The sequence below is a fragment of the Pseudophryne corroboree genome, chromosome 8, assembly GCF_028390025.1.
Source record: "Pseudophryne corroboree isolate aPseCor3 chromosome 8, aPseCor3.hap2, whole genome shotgun sequence".
NCBI lineage: Eukaryota > Metazoa > Chordata > Amphibia > Anura > Myobatrachidae > Pseudophryne > Pseudophryne corroboree.
Genome location: NC_086451.1, coordinates 442,783,023 through 442,805,407, shown reverse-complemented (window position 1 = coordinate 442,805,407; position 22,385 = coordinate 442,783,023). Strand labels below are relative to the sequence as shown.

The 22,385-nt window shown below is 46.9% G+C and overlaps 1 protein-coding gene across 1 annotated transcript in view; it reads left to right on the top strand.

Moving 5' to 3' along the window:
- LOC134949511 (complement factor B-like) overlaps positions 1-22,385 on the top strand; it is a 295,509-nt gene that overhangs the window by 114,370 nt on the left and 158,754 nt on the right. Inside the window, exons 7-8 of the mRNA XM_063938124.1 lie at positions 11,324-11,462; positions 15,407-15,538. Of these exons, the coding sequence (XP_063794194.1) occupies positions 11,324-11,462; positions 15,407-15,538 (271 nt within the window). The remainder of the gene's footprint in view (positions 1-11,323; positions 11,463-15,406; positions 15,539-22,385) is intronic.

Below are 22,385 nucleotides of genomic sequence, written 5' to 3'. Positions count from 1 at the left end.
TCAAAGCAAATAAGAATAAGATGAAATAGGGCCTCCCCCCATCCCAGCGAGCTTGGAGAGGACACCCCAGGAGAAGAAGGGGGCCCCGGCCTAGGCAGACACAACATAAGAAACAAAAAGACAGCAACAAAAACAGGAAAAGCAGTAAACATTTAGAACATGAACCATGAGTGTACATGTATCATACACATAATACTGCATATGTGAGACCCGAATATAGAAACGGGACAATAATGAAGCACAAGCAGGCAAGGTTAGTCAACAGTCAAGTGTCAGGTTGGGAGAAGTGCAGCTTCACCTCATCGGGATCATCAAAGAACAGCGGCTTGCCATCTTCAGATGACCTTGGTATCAAAGAGGTGCTTGCAGATGGGGGCAAACTCTCTGCGTTTAGTGGCCACAAGAGTGAGAAATCCTGAAAGATGAGGAGGCGGTCGCCTCTATAAGATAAGCTGGCGGTTTTGCTGTAATGGTCAAGGAGTTTCATCTTATCTGCATAGTTCAGGATCCTCATGATGACAGGGTGAGGGTGCCCAACAGAATTCTTCAGTTTCGGCCCAACCTTGTGGGCTCTCTCAATAACAAGTGGAACTCATTTTAAATCCATGGCCAACTGCTCAAGGATGCCTGATCAAAGGATATCCATAAGCTCGTAACCTTTAACAGACTCTGGGATGCCTATGACTCATAGTTTGTTACGCAGGCGACAATTTTCGAGGTCGTCAATCTTCTCTGATAGGCCGGAGATCTCCAGTTGTTTGCCCTTATACAGTAGTTTGCTGAACCGTTAATAGGTCATCTTCCAGAGATGATATCCTCTGCTCCGCCTCATCTAGACGACTTGAGTGTTGGTTAAGCTGAGTTAAGGTGGACTCAATGGCTTTCTTGATACCAGCCAATTTCTCATCCAGTAGGGGTCCCAAGACAGCCACTAAATAGTTATGCTTAATTTTCAGCTGTTTAACGGCGGTCTGGATTTGCGTGTATGCTGGGAGGCGGAGCACGAGGTCGAGCGATGTGAGTCAAAGGAGTTGCCACAGGGAGTGTCGTCCCGGGGCAGCAGTGTAGCTCCTGCAGATGTCACTGACATGGGTACTAGGAACTTTTCCATGCGGATGTGCTGGAACAATGAAGCAACAACAACAGGAGCACGCAGAGGGTATGAGATGGTGAGAGTGTATCTGGTCTCACATATGAAGCATCCAGTCTTTAAGCCGTCACATCCTGATCAATACATTATATGGTGCGGTGAGATACATAGCAGCCCAGCACTCAGGGGGAGGGGTAAAAGTCACAAAATGTCCATAACCAGCCTCAATGAGTTGGAAGCAAAAAGAGGCAGTTAATATATACAGAGGAGGATAGACAATATAATTCCACCAACAGAACAAAAGTCCAACACGTGGATCACGAAAAGAGATAATAAAGTAAAACACAGGTCCCAATAGGGTCACTTCAGTGGGGGTAGGAGTAATGTGAAAAGACAGAAAATAGCTGGTGTGCAGGAGGCAGGGAGGCAAATGGTGGTGTAATCGGTGGTAAAAGGGGGTGATCCCCCGGGTAACATGGCTTACCAGCTGGTGGAGTAGAGTAGTAATGGAGATCCTGTCAGCAAGGGAGAGCCACACAGTGTATATATGAGAGTCCCAGCAGCAGCAGCAGCAGCAGTAGCAGCAGTAATATAATATAAGGACCCAGGTAGGAGACAAAAGCAGGTCCTAGACGTGGAGAGTAGGCTGCCCTGTAGACCCCAGGCAGAGTCAGGCAGTTTGCAGCCTGAAACGTGGATCTTCCAGGACCTCTGCGCCAGTGCAGCTCCCGCAATGGGGACGATCAGGAAATTAAGGCCGCGACTTCAGTCGCGGCAGTAGGCCTCAGCCTGCGATTGCGATCCAGGTGGCTTTCCGGGCCCGCAAGCAGGTATACGTGATCCCCGGATGCCAGAGAGTGCAGGCAGGCTACGTGCAGGAGGGCGAGGACACTCTAAAGGCTGCCGGTAAGCGGTGATAGCGGGAGCCTGGCCACCATGTGTCCGGCTCCCTCTCCTGCTAGGACACGGCCCCCTTGAGTTCAAGCAATTCTGATTGCCCCAGATTGGCCTCGACCGGCCTGGTATGCGGACCTCCTGTCGTTGGCTCAGGAGGAACCTTGGCCTCTGCCACTACACAAGGACCTTCTTCAACAAGGACTATTTGTCTATCCAGACTTACAGCGGCTACGTTTGACTCCTTGAAAGTTGAGAGGGAGATTTTAACTAGAAAAGGTCTCCCATCCAAAGTTATTTCTGCTATGGTCCAGGCCTGTAAGGTGGTTACGTCCAAACATTACCACCGTATTTTGAAGAAATATGTTGCTTGGTACGAGGGTAGAAAATATTCCTCTGTGGAATTTTGTCTGGGTCGGCTTCTACGGTTCCTGCAAGCAGGTGTGGATAAGGGCCTACGATTAGGCTCCATCAAGGTTCAGATTTTGTCTCACGTCATCTTCTTCCAGAAACAATTGGTGGTACTTCCAGAAGTACAGACTTCCCTAAAGGGGGTTATGCACATTCAACCACCCTTTATCCCTCCCACGGCTCCGTGGGACCTCAATGTCGTCTTGACCTTTCTTCAGTCGGATGGTTTGAACCCTTACACAGGGTAGACTTGAAATACCTAACGTGGAAGACAGTTATGTTACTGGCCTTAGCTTCTGCTCGACGGGTGTTGGAGTTTGGGGCCTTATCCTATAAGAGCCCGTACTTTATATTTCATGAGGATAGGGCGAAGCTCAGAACTTTCCCACACTTTTTGCCGTAAGTAGTGTCGACCTTTCATGTGAATTAGCCGATTGTGGTTCCAGTGTTATCCAACACTTCCATTGCTCCAAAGTCCCTGGATGTGGTTAGAGCTTTGAAGATCTACATCAAAAGGACGGCTCGTCACAGGAAGTCTGACTCGTTTTTTTGTCCTTTACAACGCTACTAAAATTGGTCGCCCTGCCTCTAAGCAGTCCATTGCTAGGTGGCTCAAATTGACTATTCAACAAGCCTATACTTCAGCAGCTCTACCACTGCCGAGTTTTATTCAGGCCCACTCCACAAGGTCAGTGGGTTCTCCTGGGCGGCTGCCCGTGGTGTCTCAGCCTTACAGTTGTGCCGGGAAGCTACTTGGTCTGGTTCGAACACGTTCATAAAGTTCTACTGGTTCGACACCTTGGCCAAGGATGACCTTCAGTTTGGTCAGGCGGTTTTGCAGGGGTCTCAGCTCTCCCACCCGTTCTGGGAGCTTTGGGACGTCCCTATGTTAATCTTCAAATCCCAGTATCCACTAGGACGTTAGAGAAAAGGAGACTTTAATACCTACCGGTAATTCCTTTTCTCGTAGTCCATAGCGGATACTGGGCGCCCGCCTCAGTGCTTTGTTTCCTGCTTACCTGGTTGTAAGTGTTCTTGGTTGGGTTTGCTGTTGCTTTCCTTCTATAGTTAGCATTGCTTTCCTCTGTTTTTGTTAGCTTTGCTATCTTGTTATTGTGTGTGTTGGTTCATTAACTCAATGCTGTTTGTGTTATATCCTTGTCTCAAAGTATGTCTGTCTCCTTGAGCACAGTTTTCCTAGACTGAGTCTGCTAGGAGGGGCATAGAGGGGAGGAGCCACCACACACTATTGATTTCTTAAAGTGGACCCGATCTATACCCCCATGGTAATCTTCAATTCCCAGTATCCACTACGGACAACTAGAAAAGGAATTACCGGTAGGTATTAAATTCCCCTTTCTTGGTGTCATTTTCTTTGTAGAGTGACCGGGAACCCCAATTAGTGCACCATGTCCCCTTGCGTGCCTCACTCCACTACCGCTGCGCTCGGAACAGGTTACTGTTCCCAATTGTAATCTATATGGATCGTTAAGTATGAAAAAGTTGAAAAAATTGCAAAAATTGCGAAAAACTAATGTCGACATTTTGCCATGTCGACCTAGAACATGTTGACCTAGGGACCATGTCAACCTAGAAACCCTGTCAAACTACTGCATATCGACCAATAGTGGTCAACCTAATGACTATCGACCTAAGTGTGGTTGACCTAATGACCGTATCCCATCTGTCTCTATAACCATAACACTGCATGACTTTACAATTGCCTCGGAAACAGCTAAGGTTCTGGGCAAACCAAATGGAAAAGACAACATTTCCAACACATACTCAAGCAATCTACACCAGTATCAGTCAGTACAGTATAGGGGATGCAATCAATTTGCCGGCTGTCGGGATCATGGCGGTCAGGATGCCGACGCCGGAATCCCGACAGCTGACAATGCTGGCAGCTGGCATCCCGGCGCACGGGGGCTATTCCCACTCGTGGGTGTCTGGAGAGAAAATAGGTAATGCCAACATGCCCGCAAGCTTCTCATTTGGGCTCGCCCAGCTGACGGTATGCCGGCGGTCGGAGTTCCGGCACCAGTATGCTGGCCGGTGGAAGCCCGGCCGCCGGCATACCATACTACGCCCGATTGGGAATAGTAACCTTGCCCGAAGTGCAGGTAGCGAGTCCGCGAAGGTACATGTTTCCACCGATTGTGGCCACATATGATGAAGCATACAAAATGGCACCCAATAGACAAAAAAAAGTGTGTCGACCATTATGTCGAACTTTTGACCCTGTGACCTTTTGACCAAGTCGATATTAATTATGCCGACCATATAGGGTCAACCTAATGACTGTAGGTCTTCTATATCACTCCCCACCGTGGTCGCCAGTGTCAGCTCTGGCAAAAGACGCAGTGGCTGATCGCGGCACGCCCATGTCTGGCTATGTACCCCCTGTTACCACTCTGAAATGCACACCAAACTTGCCTCTCCCTGCATCCAAATTCGTTCTGCGTCTCCCAGCAGTAACCATCAGGACGCATGCACAGACTGAAAAATATCCACTTGTGTGTGTCATCGACAAAGCGTGTGCATGTGAGTCAGGCTCTCTGTGCTCAGTGGATGCAATGGGCCTGATTCAGACGTTGGGTCAGATGTGGCTGTGCATCTTTATGCCCAATTAGGTCACAACATATTTTCAAGGTGTAGGTACGGTAGGCAGCTCCTAAGTTATATAGAAATATAGAATGCAGCAACGTAACTAGGTGTGTGCAGAAGGGGCATTGCCCACAGCGCACACCTAGTTAGAGCGCATATTCCCCCTGCGCTCAGAGCCGGATTAACAATGGGGCGAATGGAGCTGCAGCTCCATGCGCCCCATTAAAATAGGCCCACAGCATCTGCTGAGCTGCTGCCGTAGACAGGAAAACATTTTTCCTTGCTACAGCAGCTTTCCACGGGTCGTCCAAGCCCCTGCACCACAGCCGCGCGCAACCCCACTCCTGCAGCGCCGCCCGCACATGGCCATCGCTCAGCCCTCCCTGTGCCGCTTACACACTGATGTCAGGATGTGCGACATCAGAGAGTTGCTGCTCCGCCGCCACCACGGTGCCCTGAAGGAAACAGCAGTACAATGTCTACCAGCCCAGGAGACAGCTCCGTGAAACCGGCCTGATCCCGGCAGGATGACTGCTCGTCCTCCTGAGGTGGCAGTCCTAGTGGCTGCTGCGCTGCTAATGTAAGTTTAATTGAGGCACTTACTTTTAATATATGGTTTGTGTGTGTGTGTGTGTGTATATATATATATATATATATATATATATGTATATATACACACACACACACACACATATACACACACACACACACACACACACACACACACACACACACACACACAGAAACCATATATTAAAAATCAGTGCCTTGGGGGGGGGATGTTGTGTAGAAATATACATATATTTATACATAGACATATGTGTGTATATATATATATATATATATATTTTATGTCTATGTATAAATATATGTGTATGTCTATACACCCCCCGCACAAAACCGGCACGCCACTTCCTTAAAATAGCTCGCCTGGGTGCCCCTCCTGTGTAAAAAAGGGACGCTGTCTGCCGTAATGTGTAAAAAAGGGGGACACTGTCTGCTGTAATGTGTAAAAAAGGGGACGCTGTCTGCTGTAATGTGTAAAAAGGGGACGCTGTCTGCCGTAATGTGTAAAAAGGGGACGCTGTCTGCCATAATGTGTAAAAAGGGGGACTGGCTGTCGTAATGTGTAAAAAGGGGACGCTGTCTGCCATAATGTGTAAAAAAGGGGACGCTGTCTGCCATAATGTGTAAAAAAGGGGATGCTGCCTGCCCTAATGTGTAAAAAAGAGGACGCTGTCTGCCGTAATGTGTAAAAGGGGCTCTACCTGGTGTAGTGGCGCTACTGTGCAGCGTAATTTGAATAATGGAGACTACTGTGCACCGTAATATGAATTGGTATTATTTTGTGGCCACACCGCTTCTCCATGAAGCCACGCCTCTATATTTTTCACATGCGCCTGCAGCGCACACTGCCCCTATTTTACATAAAGGGGGGGCGCCGATGCCGTTTCTTGCACACAGCGCCAAAATGTCTAGTTACGGCACTGATAGAATGTGACAGCAGATAAGAACCACTTGTCCCATCTAGTCTGCACCTTTTTTCCCCCATATTTTTATCTCAAACCTTATTTAGTCCTTATTTAAAAATGTCTTTTTATCCGACTGAACCCGGATAAAACAGAGGTCCTCATGATAGGACCGCAACATCAAAGGACAAGACTGCAGCATAGCCATCCAACTGCACTTACACTCGGGGATTCAGAATTACAAACCACTGATCGTGTGCGTAATCTTGGTGTTGTCCTGGATGGTGGCTTGACACTTAAACATCAGATATCAGCCACAATCAAATCCTCATTCTTTCACCTGAGGAACATAGCCAGTATCAAGCACTTAATTCCCTCAGATGATCTGCCAAAAGTCATCCATGCATTTGTATCATCTTGATTAGACTACTGTAATGCCCTCTACCTTAGTCTCCCAGCAAATGAATTGCAAAACACAGCTGCCAGGCTGTTAACCAACCAGCCCCGTTCTAGCCACATAACACCCATCCTCTACTCCCTTCACTGGCTGCCTGTAAGATGGCGAATCATCTTCAAGATTGGCTTACTGAGTTTCAAAGCACTAGATGACCAGGGCCCAAGGTACCTGAAGCAGCTTGTGCCCACATACTGCCCCACTTGATTACTGCGATCTGTAGATGGACTTTTTGCAGCAGCTAGAATCTCCCGTAATTCATCTGGGGGGTCGAGCTTTTAGTCATGTGGCTCCGACTCTATGGAATTCATTTCCCCGCACAGTGCGAGAGGCCCCAACTATAGAATCCTTCAAAAGTAGACTCAAGACTTTCCTGTTTACTGAAGCATTTCCATAATGTCCCTTTAGTATCTTCATGCTTCTGTATTTTATGAAAAGCTTTTCTGTACTTCATTATTTTCTGTACTATATTATGCTATGTATCTGTTAAACGCCTTCAGTCCTATTGGAGAAAGAGCGCTATATAAATAAAATTATTATTATTATTATTTCTTTGTAAAGATATCCTTATGTCTATCCCATGCATGTTTAAATTGCTCTACTGTCTTAGCCTCTAGCATCTCTGATGGAAGGCTATTCCACTTGTCCACTACCCTTTCTGTGAAGTATTTTTTCCTCAAATTTCCCCTGAAACTCCCCCCCTCCAGTCCTCACATGTCCTTGTGTCCTATTGCTTCTCTTCATTTGGAGAATGTTAACATCCTGGACTTTAAAACCCTTTTTTGCTCCAAACTATGCATATTGAAATTTTTTAGTCTTTCTGAGTATGTTGTGTGATGTAGGCCATGTACCATTGTAGTTGTCCTTCTTTGTACAGTCTCTAATGTATTAATATCCTTTTGAAGATATGGCCTCCAGGATTGAACACAGTATTCTAGATGAGGCCGTACCAATGACATATACAGTGGCATTATTACTTCTTTCTTTTTGCTGCTGATTCCTCTCCCAATGCAGCCAAGCATCTGACTAGCCTTCCTCATTGCTTTGTTACATTGCTTACCTGCCTTTAAGTCACCTGAATTAGTGACTCCTAGATCCCTTTCATCCACAGTATTTTCCAGTATAGTGCCATTAATACTATATTTAGCCTTTGGATTTTTGATACCCAAGTGCATGATTTAGCATTTTTTGTCATTGAACACTAATTGCCACACGCTTGACCATTCCTCTAGTTTACCTAGATCATCAGTCATTTGTTTTACCCCTCCTGGTGTGTCTACCCTGTTGCATACCTTTGTGTCATCTGCAAAAAGGCATACTTTCCCTTTAATGCCATTTGCAATGTCACCAATAAAGATATTAAAAAGCACTGGTCCAAGTGCAGATCCGTGGGGTACTCCACTGGTAACATTTCCCTCCTGTGAATGCACTCCATTTACCACATCTCTCTGTTTTCTATCCTGCAACCAAGATCTTATGCATTCAATAATCCTAGTGTCCAATCCTAAACTTTCAAGTTTATTTAGCAGTCTGCGATGTGGAACAGTGTCAAACGCTTTACTAAAGTCTAGATAAGCTATACCCATGGCTCCACCTTTATCACTTTAGTCACACAGTCAAAAAAGTCAATAAGATTTGTTTGACATGATCTCCCCCCAGTGAATCCATGCTGTTTGGAATCCTGTAAATTGCTGGATTTGAGATAATCTACAACTCTTTCTTTTAAGAGTGTTTCCATCAATTGCCCTACTACTGATGTAAGACTCACTAGTATGTAGTTGTTTGCTTCTTCCTTGCTTCCACTTTTGTGCAGTGGGACTATGGCCCTCATTCCGAGTTGTTCGCTCGTTAGCTGCTTTTAGCAGCATTGCACACGCTAAGCCGCCGCCCTCTGGGAGTGAATCTTAGCTTAGCAGAATTGCGAACGAAAGATTAGCAGAATTGCAAATAGACATTTCTTAGCAGTTTCTGAGTAGCTCGAGACTTACTCCTACACTGCGATCAGTTCAGTCCTTTTCGTTCCTGGTTTGACGTCACAAACACACCCAGCGTTCGCCCAGCCACTCCCCCGTTTCTCCAGACACTCCCGCGTTTTTCCCTGAAACGCCTGCATTTTTCCGCACACTCCCATAAAACGGCCAGTTTCCGCCCAGAAACCCCCACTTCCTGTCAATCACACTACGATCAGCAGAACGATGAAAAAACCTTGTTACGCCGTGAGTAAAATACCAAACTTTTGTGCTAATTTACTTGGCGCAGGCGCACTGCGAACATTGCGCATGCGCAGTATGCGACTAATCGCTCCGTAGCGAGAAAAAAAAAACGCGCGAACAACTCGGAATGACCCCCTATGTTCGCTTTTTCCAGTCCTCTGGAATTACTCCTGTAGCTAATGACTGGTTGAATAATTCTGTTAATGGTGCTACAGCACCTCTTTAACTTTTTAGTATCCTTAGATGCATCCCATCTGGCCCCATAGATTTGTCCACTTTCAGATTTGAGAGTTTTGTTAGGACCTTCTCCTCTGTATATGTACTTGTTTCATTTTCCTGAATATCCCTGCAACTTAACTGTGGCCCCTTCCCCTCTCTATCAGTAGTGAATACTGAGCAAAAATAATTATTAAGATGATCTGCTATTACATTGTCTCCCTCAACAAGACTCCCAGTCTTTGTCTTTAGTTTTATAATTCCGCCTTATGTTTTTCTCCTTTCGCTTATATACCTAAAAAAGTTTTGCCTCCTTTACCCACTTACTGGGCCATTTTCTCCTCAGCTTGTGCCTCTGCACATCCGATTACCTTCTTAGTCTCCTTCTGTCTAACAAGATATATTTCTTTGACTTCATTATTTTGTCTGCTTATATTTCCTAAAAGCCATCTTTTTTGCTTTCACATTATTTGTTACTTCTTTTGCAAACCACACTTGCTTCATTTTCCTTGTGTTTTTCCTAACACTTTTGATACAAAGGTCTGTTGCCTTTAAAATTTTACTTTTTAATGTTTTCCACCTCTCCTGCACTGCTTCCAAGTTCCTCCACTCTGCAAAAGAATCGCTTAGCTGCCCATACACCAAAAGGTTTATCTTCCAATCCGGCTGGTTGGAACAAAAATCTGGTAATGGATGGGGGCAAATGACATGGATGGGAGCAAATGACAGTTGACCATTTCAAATGGTCAACTGTCATTTGCTCCCATCCATTACTAGATTTTCGTTCCAACCAGCCAGATTGGAAGATAAATCTTTAGGTGTATGGGCACCTGAACACATTTTCCCATCCCTACAAAATCAGCCTTCCTAAAATCCAACACCTTTGTTTTTGTACGGGATTAGTCAGTCTCTGTCTTTATGCTGAACCATACTGCTTGATGATCACTGGATCCCAGGTTTTCACCCACTTTTACGTCCGATATTCTGTCTCCATTTGAAAGTATTAAGTCTAATATTGTGTCTTTCCGAGTGGCTCCCTCACCAATTGATGGAGGAATGCTCCCTGAAGGGAATTTAAAATGTCCCTACTTCTAGTGGAACTAGCAGCAGACACCTCCCAGTTTACATTAGGAAGATATAAGTCTCCCATGATTATTACCTCTCCTTTTTGTAATGCCATTTTAGTGATGTCCTGCAATATGTTCTTGTCCAGCTCCTCTTCCTGCCCTTGTGGCCTGTATATCACGCCAATACGAAGAATTGACTTCTCCCCTGTTTCTATGGTCACCCAGAGGGCCTCAGTTTTTTCTTCAATACTTTGTATTAAGGTGGTATTTATGCTTTTGTTTTACATACATTGCAACCCCTCCTCCGATTGTTCCCATTCTGTCCTTCCTAAATAAAGTATATCCCGGTCATGATTTTCATTGCACCATGACTCTGTAATTGCCACAATATCTAGATCATCCTTTGTCATTTTTGCAATTAGTTCTGGGGTTTTATTTCCTAAGCTCCTAGCATTTGCACACATAGCTTTTAGAGTTTTGTTTGTGCTTTTCCTGTTCCTAGCTATGTTCTTCTCTCTGCCTATGTTTATTTGGTTTTGATCTGAATTATTTTCTGTTGCTGTAGATATGCTTCCAATTCCCTTTGCCTGCAGAAACAATACCACTGTGTTGGGGAGCAGATTGTAGTATTCCTATTTGGTTCACTGCCCCTCTCTGTTAGTTTAAATAGTTCTTGGTGAAGCATCCAAACTGTTCAGTTATTATTGTCGTTCACCTTGAAGGTGGGTGCAGGCTGTCACTTTTGTATAAGCTCCTATCTTGCCAGATGATGTGACTATGGCCTATAAATCCAAATCTCTCCTCTTTGCACCATGTCCTTAGCCAAACATTGAAGTTTCTGATGCAATGAGTTCTGCTATTTCATGACAATGTCTTATATATGTATATTAATGTGTTTGCAGATTTCCAGCTATGACATTAATCCTCAATTCGCTGTCATCTCTTACGCGTCAGCTCCAAGAATCATTGTCAGACTCTCGGATGTGGACAGTGCAAATGCTGCTATAGTCATGGATAAAATTGCAGATTTCAAATATGCAGGTAAATGAGTTTATCTCGTGACTGACTGACATTGATATTTTCCCCCCCAAAAGTGCATCTTAGTCACAACGCAATGTGATTATGATGCACAAGGAGACTGTGTCGATTAATTTGATACTGTGTATGACTCTTGTATATTGTGTGTTACTGAGTCTGAGCAGAACAGAACTTGTATAGGAAAAAGCTGCGGCTGCTACATTGTAGCACTTTGTGTACAGATTCAGAGACTCAGTCGCACACAGATATAAAAGCAGGGCAGCCATCAGGGGGGGACTGTGGGGACTGGTGTCCCGGGCTCTTACAGAGAGTTGCATTGCTTTGTGACTAAAACACATTTTTTTGGCAAAAAAAGAAGCAAAAAAGACACCTGATGCATGAAGAGTCTCACGCGACCTGGCGTGCCATGAGGAGCTGTTTGGCGTGACAGCAAAGATGAGTGAGGACTAATCTGTATCTTCTGGTTGACTGGGTTGGCTAAAAATGTATCCAAACTACAGTATTCTGTACCAGAATCAGTAAAGAGATACAGGGTCTGATGCAGAGCAGACTCAGCACTGTATGCAGAGAAATGGGTATTTTTGAGTGACAAAGTAGCAGTTGCGTGCAAGAGATCTGGCAGGAGCGTTGCAGGCATGTAATTGGTTCAACGCTATTCTGAGGCACGTGTGCAGCAAAGGGAAGTCTGATCATAATGCATCTCTTGCACCCATCATAGGGCTGGTGCAAATGCAGATACAGTTGCGGCTTTAGGCAGTAAAACAGTGTGTGTGCGCGTGTGTGGGGGGGTGGGGGGCGGGTGTGTGACTTCTCGCTTGAAGCCGTTCAAATGCTCACAGCGGTAAGAATACACACATTAGCATAACATAGTAAATCGGGCTACTGCGGCATCACACTATGACAGCCACATTGTGTCCGGCTCAGACTCAGGCCCATATTCTGATCCCTGCCCTGTAATCCTATATACAGATGAGTCCTCATACATCTAGCCTCAAAATGCTTTGCAGCGCGAAATGCCTGTCGCGAGGGGGCCATCAGGTCCCTTGCAAGTCAGCTTTTGTTTTTAATCTGGACTAGGATGCACATGGAGACGGTGTTGATTAATGAGATCTATGACACTTGTATATTGCGTTTGACTGAGTCTGTATACGGAGCAGAACAGAACTTCTATTGCAGCTGCTACATTGTAGCACTTCGTGTACAGATTCAGACTCAGTCGCACACAGTATGCAAGTGTCATATAACCAGCACACTCTCCTCATGCATCCTAGTGGGATGCAGTTAATATACCGGCTGTCGGGATCCCAGCGATCAGGAGACCAACGCCGGAATCCCAACAGCCAGAGAAATGCTGATGGTCTGAATCCTAAACAACACAGGGGACCTCTACATATTTTTTTCCCATATTTTCAGAACCAGGGCCGGCTCCAAGAGCATGGTTCTGGTTTATTAAATATGGGGGCCCCTACACATTTTGTTTCCTGTATTTTTTTAACCTGGTTATACTTTGGGAGGGAGATCCCACTCATTTTAGTTATTTTTTTAGTCTATTAACAGAAGGATTTATTGTGGTGGTAGATCAAGAATTGAGTAGGGGCAGCGGACAGTAATAGTAGTACTGCCCATTATTTCAATCTCCATATGACTAGTAAAATGACCTTCAATTGAGGTGATGTATGGGCAGCGCTGCCATCAGAAATTATGGGGCCCGAGACTGTCAACATAGACAGGGTTCCCCACCCAAAAAAAAAAAAAAAAAGATTATTCCGCACCGTTCCACCCCTATGTGATGTCACACATCATGACGTTACATATAGGTGGAACATTGCGGACCTGCAGGAACGATTCACAGAGCTGATGCTCAGGGAAGGCTTGTTATAAGTCCTCCTTATTATTATTATTAACAGTTTCTTATATAGCGCAGCAAATTCCGCTGCGCTGTACAATTGGATGCACTCCTTGCGCATCAGCCCGCTGTTGTTGCGCTGCCTGTGCAGCTCTCCAGGTTTTGGCTGAAGGTGCCAGGGGCGGGACCTCCTCTCTATAAGGGCTCAGGATTCCAGTCCACACGGTCCCCCCCTGCTGGCTGCCCTGTGTATGGGCACTTTCAAGATTTGAAGATGCAGTTTTCGGATGGAAAATATCTGCAGATCACTGAAACAAATCTGTAATGTATGGGCAAAGTCAGATGGATTGTGGAATGTTAAGATCTGGGAAAAAAATCTCAAAATCTACAAATCTGTAAATTGTGATTGCTGATGTATGGGCACCATAAAGAATCCCATACACTAGCAATGTATTGGGGCAATACCCCGATCCCCAGGAAATCGCGTTGGAGGATTGGGAATAGGGAAGCCAATCCTGGGCCATTTTTTCAATCCCGGGTATCGGGATTGAAAAATGGCCAATCCTGGTATTCGCGGGATACCCGGGATTGGCTTTTACCTAGGTGGCCGCCCCCTCGCTCCACCCCGCCCCGCCTGCCCCGCACATATAACTCACCATATTCCGGGGGCGGGCGAGAGGGGAACATCCTGTGAACGCTGCTGGCGGCTCCCAGCAGCAGTTAACAGCGCAGTGTGACCTCTCATGCTGTGCTGGGGACCCAGAAGCAGGAAGCCGGGCAGCGTTTGAGCGTCCTTTGGACGCTCAGTGCTGATCCCTCAATCCCGGGATTGGAGCTTCCAATCCCGGAATTGAATCCCGGCCATTTTTGGGCCTAAATCCCGGGATCCCGCTGATCCCGATCCCGGGATTGGCCACCATAATTGGGAATATTAAACATGTTGAGGTTTGGGGAATCGGGCATTTTTTAACATGCTTCATTTCCCCAATTTCCCAATGTATCATTCGGTTGGCAGTGTCGGGGTATTGGGTGATCTCGCCTGCAGTTGTTTGAGGGGCATAAGACTCATTGTCAGCAAAAAAGACTCCCAATGCTGGAAGATTCTACCGGGACCTGTGCCAAGAGAGGCTGTCTGGCATGACTGCAGCAATGATGTATGAGGAAATATCTGTACCCACCACTGACATTTTATTTAGGTAGGTTTTCCTGACATAACACCAGTGGCAGTTTTTACCTATGGGCTGCAGGACTGCAGCCCCCCCAGGTAAAATCTGCCACCCCACCCTGTGTCAGTGACGCCAGATGCAATCCATGAGAATGCACTGGCTTCACTGTGACTGGCAGTGACGTCCTACCTGCCAGTCACAAACACAAAGGACAGTCCTAATGGAAGTTTTTTCTTGCCAGACCAGGCTGCCATAGGCAGGGAGCTGGCTTCCTGTTGAAAGCCATCTCCCTGCTTTGTCAGCCCTAGCCGGCTTCTATGGACTGCAGCCGATGCAGTCCACAGTAGCCATGGTTTTGCGCATGTACAGTACCACCACCACTACTGCACATGCGCCGGGTTGCGGCGTCTGTGAACTGCACATATCACAGATGCCATGACCCAGACCGCGGCGGGGACAAGTTGTGGGAGACCTGGCAGCAGCTCCAGCGGCAGCCCTCCTCCTCCACCAAGGTAGGAGCTGCTGCTGCATAACACTCCTATACATGTAAATTGTAGAGAAAGAAATAAAGTGTTCAAGTCCAGATTAGGGACTTATTCAGTATGGATCGCATCCGCATGCATCAGATGCGACCAAACAAGGACTCCCCTATGACATGACCTGCGTCCATGTCCTGGTCACCACAACACATTTTGCAAAGCTGGGCAAAACTGCTGATGTCAGTAAACAATTTGCTTTATTCAAGTCACTCTTAACGCATTCTTGCATCATGGGCATTTATGGGCCACACACACTGATATTCAGCCAGTTCACCGATATTCTGTTGCAGTATTGCAGCAAATGGGGTTTTACTCTTCTCAGTCATTTATGTGACTTCATTCTTATCACAATTCCTGTTGCTCATTTTCTCACCCTTTCTTCTTTTCTGTCCACAGAACACGCCGATAAACAAGGGACAAACACACGCGCAGCTCTGGCTGAGGTTCATAATATGCTGTCTCTGCAAAAACTAAGAGAAGCAGAAAAATTCAAGAACACCAGAAATGTAATTGTGCTTATGACAGACGGTGAGTCAGGGTCGGACTGGCCCACAGGGGTACCAGGGAAACCACCGGTAGGCCCCACTGCCTGAGTACCCACTCCTTCCTCTAGGGATCAGGTTCCAGACTGTGCACTTGTATTATACATGGTAGACATGTTGCAATACACTGCACTAGACTATTGTGTATTTCAAGCCTCTGTGGAGGCTGGTCACACCCCCTTTGTAGGCTGGCCACACCCCTAAGCATGGGCCCCTATAACTGCATTCCCCCGGTGGGCCCTTCATGCCCCAGTCAGACACTGCGGTGAGTGTGCCGCCAGGGTTCTGCACACATTCCGTCTTACAGCGCAAAGCACCTGTGCCTAACTCACCTACACATTCCACTTATACAGCCTACGTACATGTCATCTAAACAAAGCCAGTCAGTTGATGAACTGCAGTCCTGCCAACATGCACCTTAGACAGTGTTTCCCAACTCCGGCCCTCATGGACCCCTAACAGTGCAGGTTTTACAGATCTCCTCAGTGTGACTAATGAAATAGCACCCGATTTAGAGATGGACGCAGATCGCTGTATACCCGGCCAAATCTGCGCCCATCTCCTCACATGCTGGGGCCACCCAGCACAGGGCAAGGTCGCTCCGCATGTGTGATGGGCAGACCTCCCGATGCATCTGCATCAAACAAAGGTTGACCCCAGGTACCCTCAGTCTGGCTGAGCTGTCAGGCGGTTGGCCGACATTTTTTTCATTGGAGCGGCTGCATGTGACATCACGCAGCTGCTCCAAAGATGGTCAAAGCACTCCCTCGTTCGTCCCACTCTGCCCTACCCCCAATGCCGCCCTCCGCCTCGTGAAGGGCCGCCGCTGTCAATCACACTGCAGCCCCATCCTCATGGTGAAGGGTCGCACACACGCAGTATAGATGTTCTGGATGCGGCCGATGCATGCAAACGCGTGCTGCGTCCAGCTCTAAATAGCGCCTAACGTGCTGCAGGAGAAGGTAATGGGGTCCGGCTGCAGTGCACTACACAATGTGGTTCATTCCGAGTTGATCGCTAGCTGCCGTTGTTCGCAGCGCAGCGATCTGGCTAAAATTGGCATTTCTGCGCCTGTGCATGCCCCGCAATGCGCATGTGTGACGTATGGGTACAAAGCCCGTTGTGACTGTGAACAGGTTCTAGCAAATTTTTCAGTCGCACTGACGGCCACAGGAAGATTGACAGGAAGGGGACGTTACTGGGTGTTAACTGACCGTTTTCAGGGAGTGTTTGCAAAAACGCAGGCGTGTCTGAAAAAACACAGGCGTGGCTGGGCGTTCGCTGGGCGGGTGTATGACGTCAAATCCGGACATGAACAGGCTGAAATGATCGCAAGCTCTAAGTAGGTTCAGAGCTACTCTGAAACGGCACAAACTGTTTTTGCAGAGCTCGGCTGCACATGCGTTCGCACCTCTGCTAAGCTAAAATACACTCTCCAGTGGGCGGCGGCATAGCGTTTGCACGGCTGCTAAAATCAACTCGGAATGACCCCCAATGTGTCTGTCCTGCACCCGTTGTGATATGCCACTGGCACACAATCATTTCCACTTCACAAAAGGATTAGGTTTTTGTACTAAGGGCCTAATTAAGAGTTGATCGCAGCAGCAAATTTGTTAGCAGATGGGCAAAACCATGGCCCTCATTCCGAGTTGTTCGCTCGTTCTTTTTCTTCGCATCGGTGCGATAAGTCGCAAACTGCGCATGCGCAATGTTCGCAGTGCGTCTGCGCCAAGTAAATTAGCACAAAAGTTTGGTATTTTACTCACAGCGTAATGAAGAATTTTCATTGTTCTGGTGATCGTAGTGTGATTGACAGGAAGTGGGTGTTTCTGGGTGGAAACTGCCCGTTTTATGGGTGTGTGCGAAAAAACGCTGGCGTTTCTGGAAAAAACACGGGAGTGGCTGGAGAAACGGGGGAGTGTCGCGGCGAACGTTGGGTGTGTTTGTGACGTCAAACCAGGAACGAAACTGACTGAACTGATCGCAGTGGCAGAGTAAGTCTCGAGCTACTCGGAAACTGCAAAGAAATTTCTAATCGCTATTCTATTCGCAATTCTGCAAACCTTTCGTTCGCAATTCTGCACAGCTAATATTCACTGCCAGTAGGCGGCGGCTTAGTGTGTGCAAAGCTGCTAAAAGCAGCTAGCGAGCGAACAACTCGGAATGAGGGCCCATGTGCACTGCAGGGGGGCAGATATAACATGTGCAGAGAGAGTTAGATTTGGGTGGGGTGCGTTCAAACTGAAATCTACATTGCAGTGTAAAAATAAAGCAGCCAGTATTTACTCTGCACAGAAACAAAATAACCCACCCAAATCTAACTCTCAGCACATGTTATATCTGCCCCACCTGCACTGCACATGGGGGGTCATTCCGAGTTGATCGCTAGCTGAAAATGTTTACTGCGCAGCGATGATGCAAAAAAAATGGCACTTCTGCGCATGCGGCACAATGCGCACGTGCGACGTATTTTCACAACGGCCAAAGTAGTTTCACACAGGGTCTAGCGAAGCTTTTCAGTCGCACTACTGGCCGCAGAGTGATTGACAGGAAGGGGGCGTTTCTGGGTGTCAACTGACCGTTTTCAGGGAGTGTTCGAAAAACGCAGGCGTGCCCGGAAAAATGCAGGTGTGGCTGGCCGAAAGCAGGGCGTGTTTGTGACGTCAAATCCGGAACTAAACAGTCTGAAGTGATCGCAAGCTAGGAGTAGGTCTGGAGCTACTCTGAAACTGCACAATTTTTTTTTTTAAATTGTTTATTTAATTTTCAAGTTATATAGGGTTACATTAGCCCCCCACAACACGTGGGGAGAGCACATCCGTAAAACAACATTATACCTAAAGCAGAGATATAATTGAAAAACAAAGATCATGGGGTTCCCATAATAAAAAAACATCACGATGATAATAAAAGAAATAGAGATAACATATACACCGAGAGCGACCAAAGCACTCCGATTAAATAGGAACCAAAAAAAAAAAACAATCTCGTGGCTGTAACAGTAGAGAGAAGAAGGATAAAGAGCAAGCAAGAAAAGAGAAAAGAAGAGAGGGGAAAGGCGAGGAAAGTATAGAGTAGGGAGAGAAGAGACATAGTCGGAGGGACCGCCGATGCGCCTCTTTATACAGCAAATACCACTCGGAGCGCTAGTGTAAAACAGAAGGTAATACTTAAGGTACACGAAAAGGTAATATTAAGGACGGTCACACACCTACTCGATAGGTTACGAGACTACCAAAATCACAGTAGGAGTGCCGCGGAACCCACAGGGGAGCTTATTCTATGTGCTGGAGCTTGAGAGTTGAACCATAATTCCCAAATCAAGAGAAACTGGAAAGATCTGTTATGAAGGCATGCAGTGATTTTTTCCATGCTTGTGAAGTACCATACTTTATCAATGACCCACTTAATAGGGGGGCCTCCCTCTGTTTCCGATGGAGGACAATTGAGCAGCGAGCAGCATTTAAAATCTGTGTCAGTAATTTACCGAAATTTGGAGGTGTGTTAATAATGGGAAGGCCCAACAGAAAGGACCATGGGTCTTTAGATATCTGGGACTGGAGCACTGTACTTATCAGGTGTGCGACTGAGTCCCAAAATAACATGATCTTGGGACACGTCCACCAGATGTGGAGGAAAGAGCCATGGCCGCCGCAGCCTCTCCAGCACGCGGGCGAAGAGGAAGGGAACATCTTGTGGAGTCTAGAGGGGACAAAGTACCACCTATATAATATTTTGTAAGCGTTTTCCTTTACTAGTGTTGAGATGGAGGATTGTGCGGCAGCAGTGAAAACATCCGACCAGTCATGGTCAGCAGGCGGTGGACCTAGGTCCCGCTCCCACTGGAGAACAAAAGCCGGGGTCGTCGACTGACCCCAAACCTGAAGAAGGGAGTAAAGTAAGGAGATGATTCCTCGAGCAAGCGGTTTATGATAGCTATATGACTCCAGAGTGGATAAAGGTTGGAACGGGGAAGAATTCGATATAGAAGAGACAAAGTGTCTTATCTGGAAATAGGTAAAGGGGTTAGCTTCCGTGAAATTATATTTTGTTATGATATCCAATAAAGACGCGCACGTACCCTCAGACAGTACATCCAGTACAAAGCGGATATTCCTTTCCGACCATGGGCGAGAGGGAGTCAGAGATTGACCCGGTGTGAAAGAAGGGTTATCCCATAAAGGGGTAAGAGAAGAGGGGGATGACAGTAGGTGAAAGCGCCGAGTGCAGTAGTCCCAGATCTGGCAGGAGAATTACAGCACAGGGTGCAGTTGCAAATGAGGGGATCTGGCCTTGGGGGAGGATAAGAGTAAAGATGACAAAAACGTAGTATGGCCCAGTGCAGATTCCAGCTGGAGCCATCGAATGTTCTGAGCGGGGGCAAACCAAGTGACAGCTTGGCTGAGATAAGTGGCCAGATAGTAAAGGCGGATATCTGGGAAGCCTCTTCCACCCTCCTGTACAGGTTTGCGTAAGGTGGAGAAACTTATCCTAGGGACCTTATTTCTCCAAACAAAGCGAGAAACCAAGAGTGAATTTGCGCCAAGACGGAGTCCGGGACTTTCACAGGCAGCGTCTGAAACAGATAAAGTAGGCGGGGGTTATATTCATTTTCAGAGCTATGATACGTCCCAGCCAGGATATAATCAAGGACTGCCATTTATGGAGATCGGCCTTAATGTTGAGAAGCAAGGGGGCGAAGTTCGCCTTATATAGGTCACCGTAGCGGCGCGTAATAAAGATCCCCAGGTATCGGATTTTAGAAGCACACCAAGAAAATTTAAAGTTGGATTGCATGCGGGCTAAGTGAGTAGAAGAAATGTGAAAGGGGAGAGCTTCTGTTTTAGACCAATTAACCTTATATCCCGATATATGCCCGTACTCAGACAGAAGATTGAGAAGGTTCGGCAAAGAAGTGTGCGGTGAAGAAAGCGAAAGAAGGACATCATCTGCAAACAGGCAGATCTTATAAACTGAGCTCCCCACCTTTAACCCCCCAATGTCGGTCGAAGTCTGGATGCGTGCTGCCAACGGTTCTATTACTAGAGCAAATATCAGGGGCGAGAGTGGGCAGCCCTGTCTGGTGCCGTTAGAGATACCCAGAGGGTCCGACAGCACTCCATTTACGGAGACCCGTGCAGATGGATCCGAGTACAGAGCCTGAATCCCCGTGAGAAATTCCCCCTGAAAGCCAAAGTGAGCAAGAGTTTCAAACATAAAGTGCCAACCTATCCTGTCAAACGCTTTCTCCGCGTCCAGAGAAAGCAAAAGAGCAGGGGTATGTGTAAGGTTGATATGGTGATCAAGGCTGATGACCCGCCTCATATTGTCGCGGGCTTAGCGACCAGGTATAAATCCCACCTGGTCATTATGGACAAGGTGGGGCAATACGCTGTTCAATCGGAGGGCCAAGATTTTTGCATATATCTTAATGTCAGAGTTAAGTAGCGATATAGGTCTATAGTTACCGCAGTTGGATGCATCTTTGCCTTCCTTGGGAATAACTATAATCCTGGACTCCAGAGCCGATTTGGAGAAAGAAGCTCTCCGTAGGACAGCATTAAAGAGGGTTGAAAGATGGGGCATAAGCTGGGGCAGAAAAGTTTTATAGTAGGCAGCTGAGAAGCCATCTGGGCCGGGAGCCTTGTTAGATTTCAAACCTTTAACGACGGTGGCAATTTCTTCATCGGAGATCCTAGCATTTAGTTCCGCGGAAACCGTTGGGGACAAACAAGGTAGATGGCAGTGGGACAGAAAGGCACGAACGTCCGCAAGAAAATCCGGGCTAGAATGTGAGGACCTATAAGCATTGTATAGCTTCTTGTAGAAGCGAGAGAAAGTCTTGTGATTCATTTAGGATCACACGTTTTCTTACCAGGGGAAGACTGAATAGACAAAATGTCGTTCCTTGCTAGTTTAGTCCGAAGCCTAGAAGCTAGCAGCCGATCAGCCTTATCCCCCTTTTCGTAGAAAGACTGGTTGAGCCATTTCAAGCTAGTTTCCACCTCAGCCGTCATGAGCATGTTCAATTCGCCCTTGGCAGAGGACAAAGCAGAAAGATCCGCATCGGACCCTGACGTTTTGTGTTTCAGCGAAAGGGATGTGACCAAGTCCGAGAGTTCCCGGATACGGTTGGCTCTAGTCTTCTTATTATGAGAGGAGGCACTAATCAGGCATCCGCGTAAGACCGCCTTGTGGGCATCCCACAGTAACATAGGAGAAATAGTCGGAGATGTATTTGTATTAAAGTAGTGGGAGATTTCGGCAGCTATGTGGGTTTTCGTTTGGGGATTAAGAAGGATTCTGTCATTTAACCGCCACGTAGGGTGGCGAGCGGGAGGGTGTGGGCCCGGGATGTCTACCGTGACCGGGCCGTGGTCTGATCACGTGCTAGGGTAAATGGAGGTGTCAAGAATGCATTGAGCAGGCTCTGTACTCAAAAAGAGCATGTCCAATCTTGTATAGACATCATAAATAGGGGAATAGTAGGTGTAATCCCGAGTGTCCGACTCTTTCACTCTCCATACATCGAAGAGAAGGTGTCGGGACAGCAAGAGATTCAAAGCAGCTGCGTTACGTGAATGAGAGGAGCGCATTGATCTGGGCAGAGGTTTAGAGCTGTCCAGAGCACTATCCAGGGTCACATTAAAATCCCCACCCAAAACCACATTACCGCGTCTGTGCAGAGCTAGGAGGCTATTCAGGGTATGGAAGAAGGGGGCCTGTAGTTGGTTTTGAGCATAAACATTCAAGAATGTGTAGGGGGTCCCAGTCAACAGCCCCACTAACAACAGATATCTATCCTCAGGGTCCCTCAATATATCGGAGGGGGT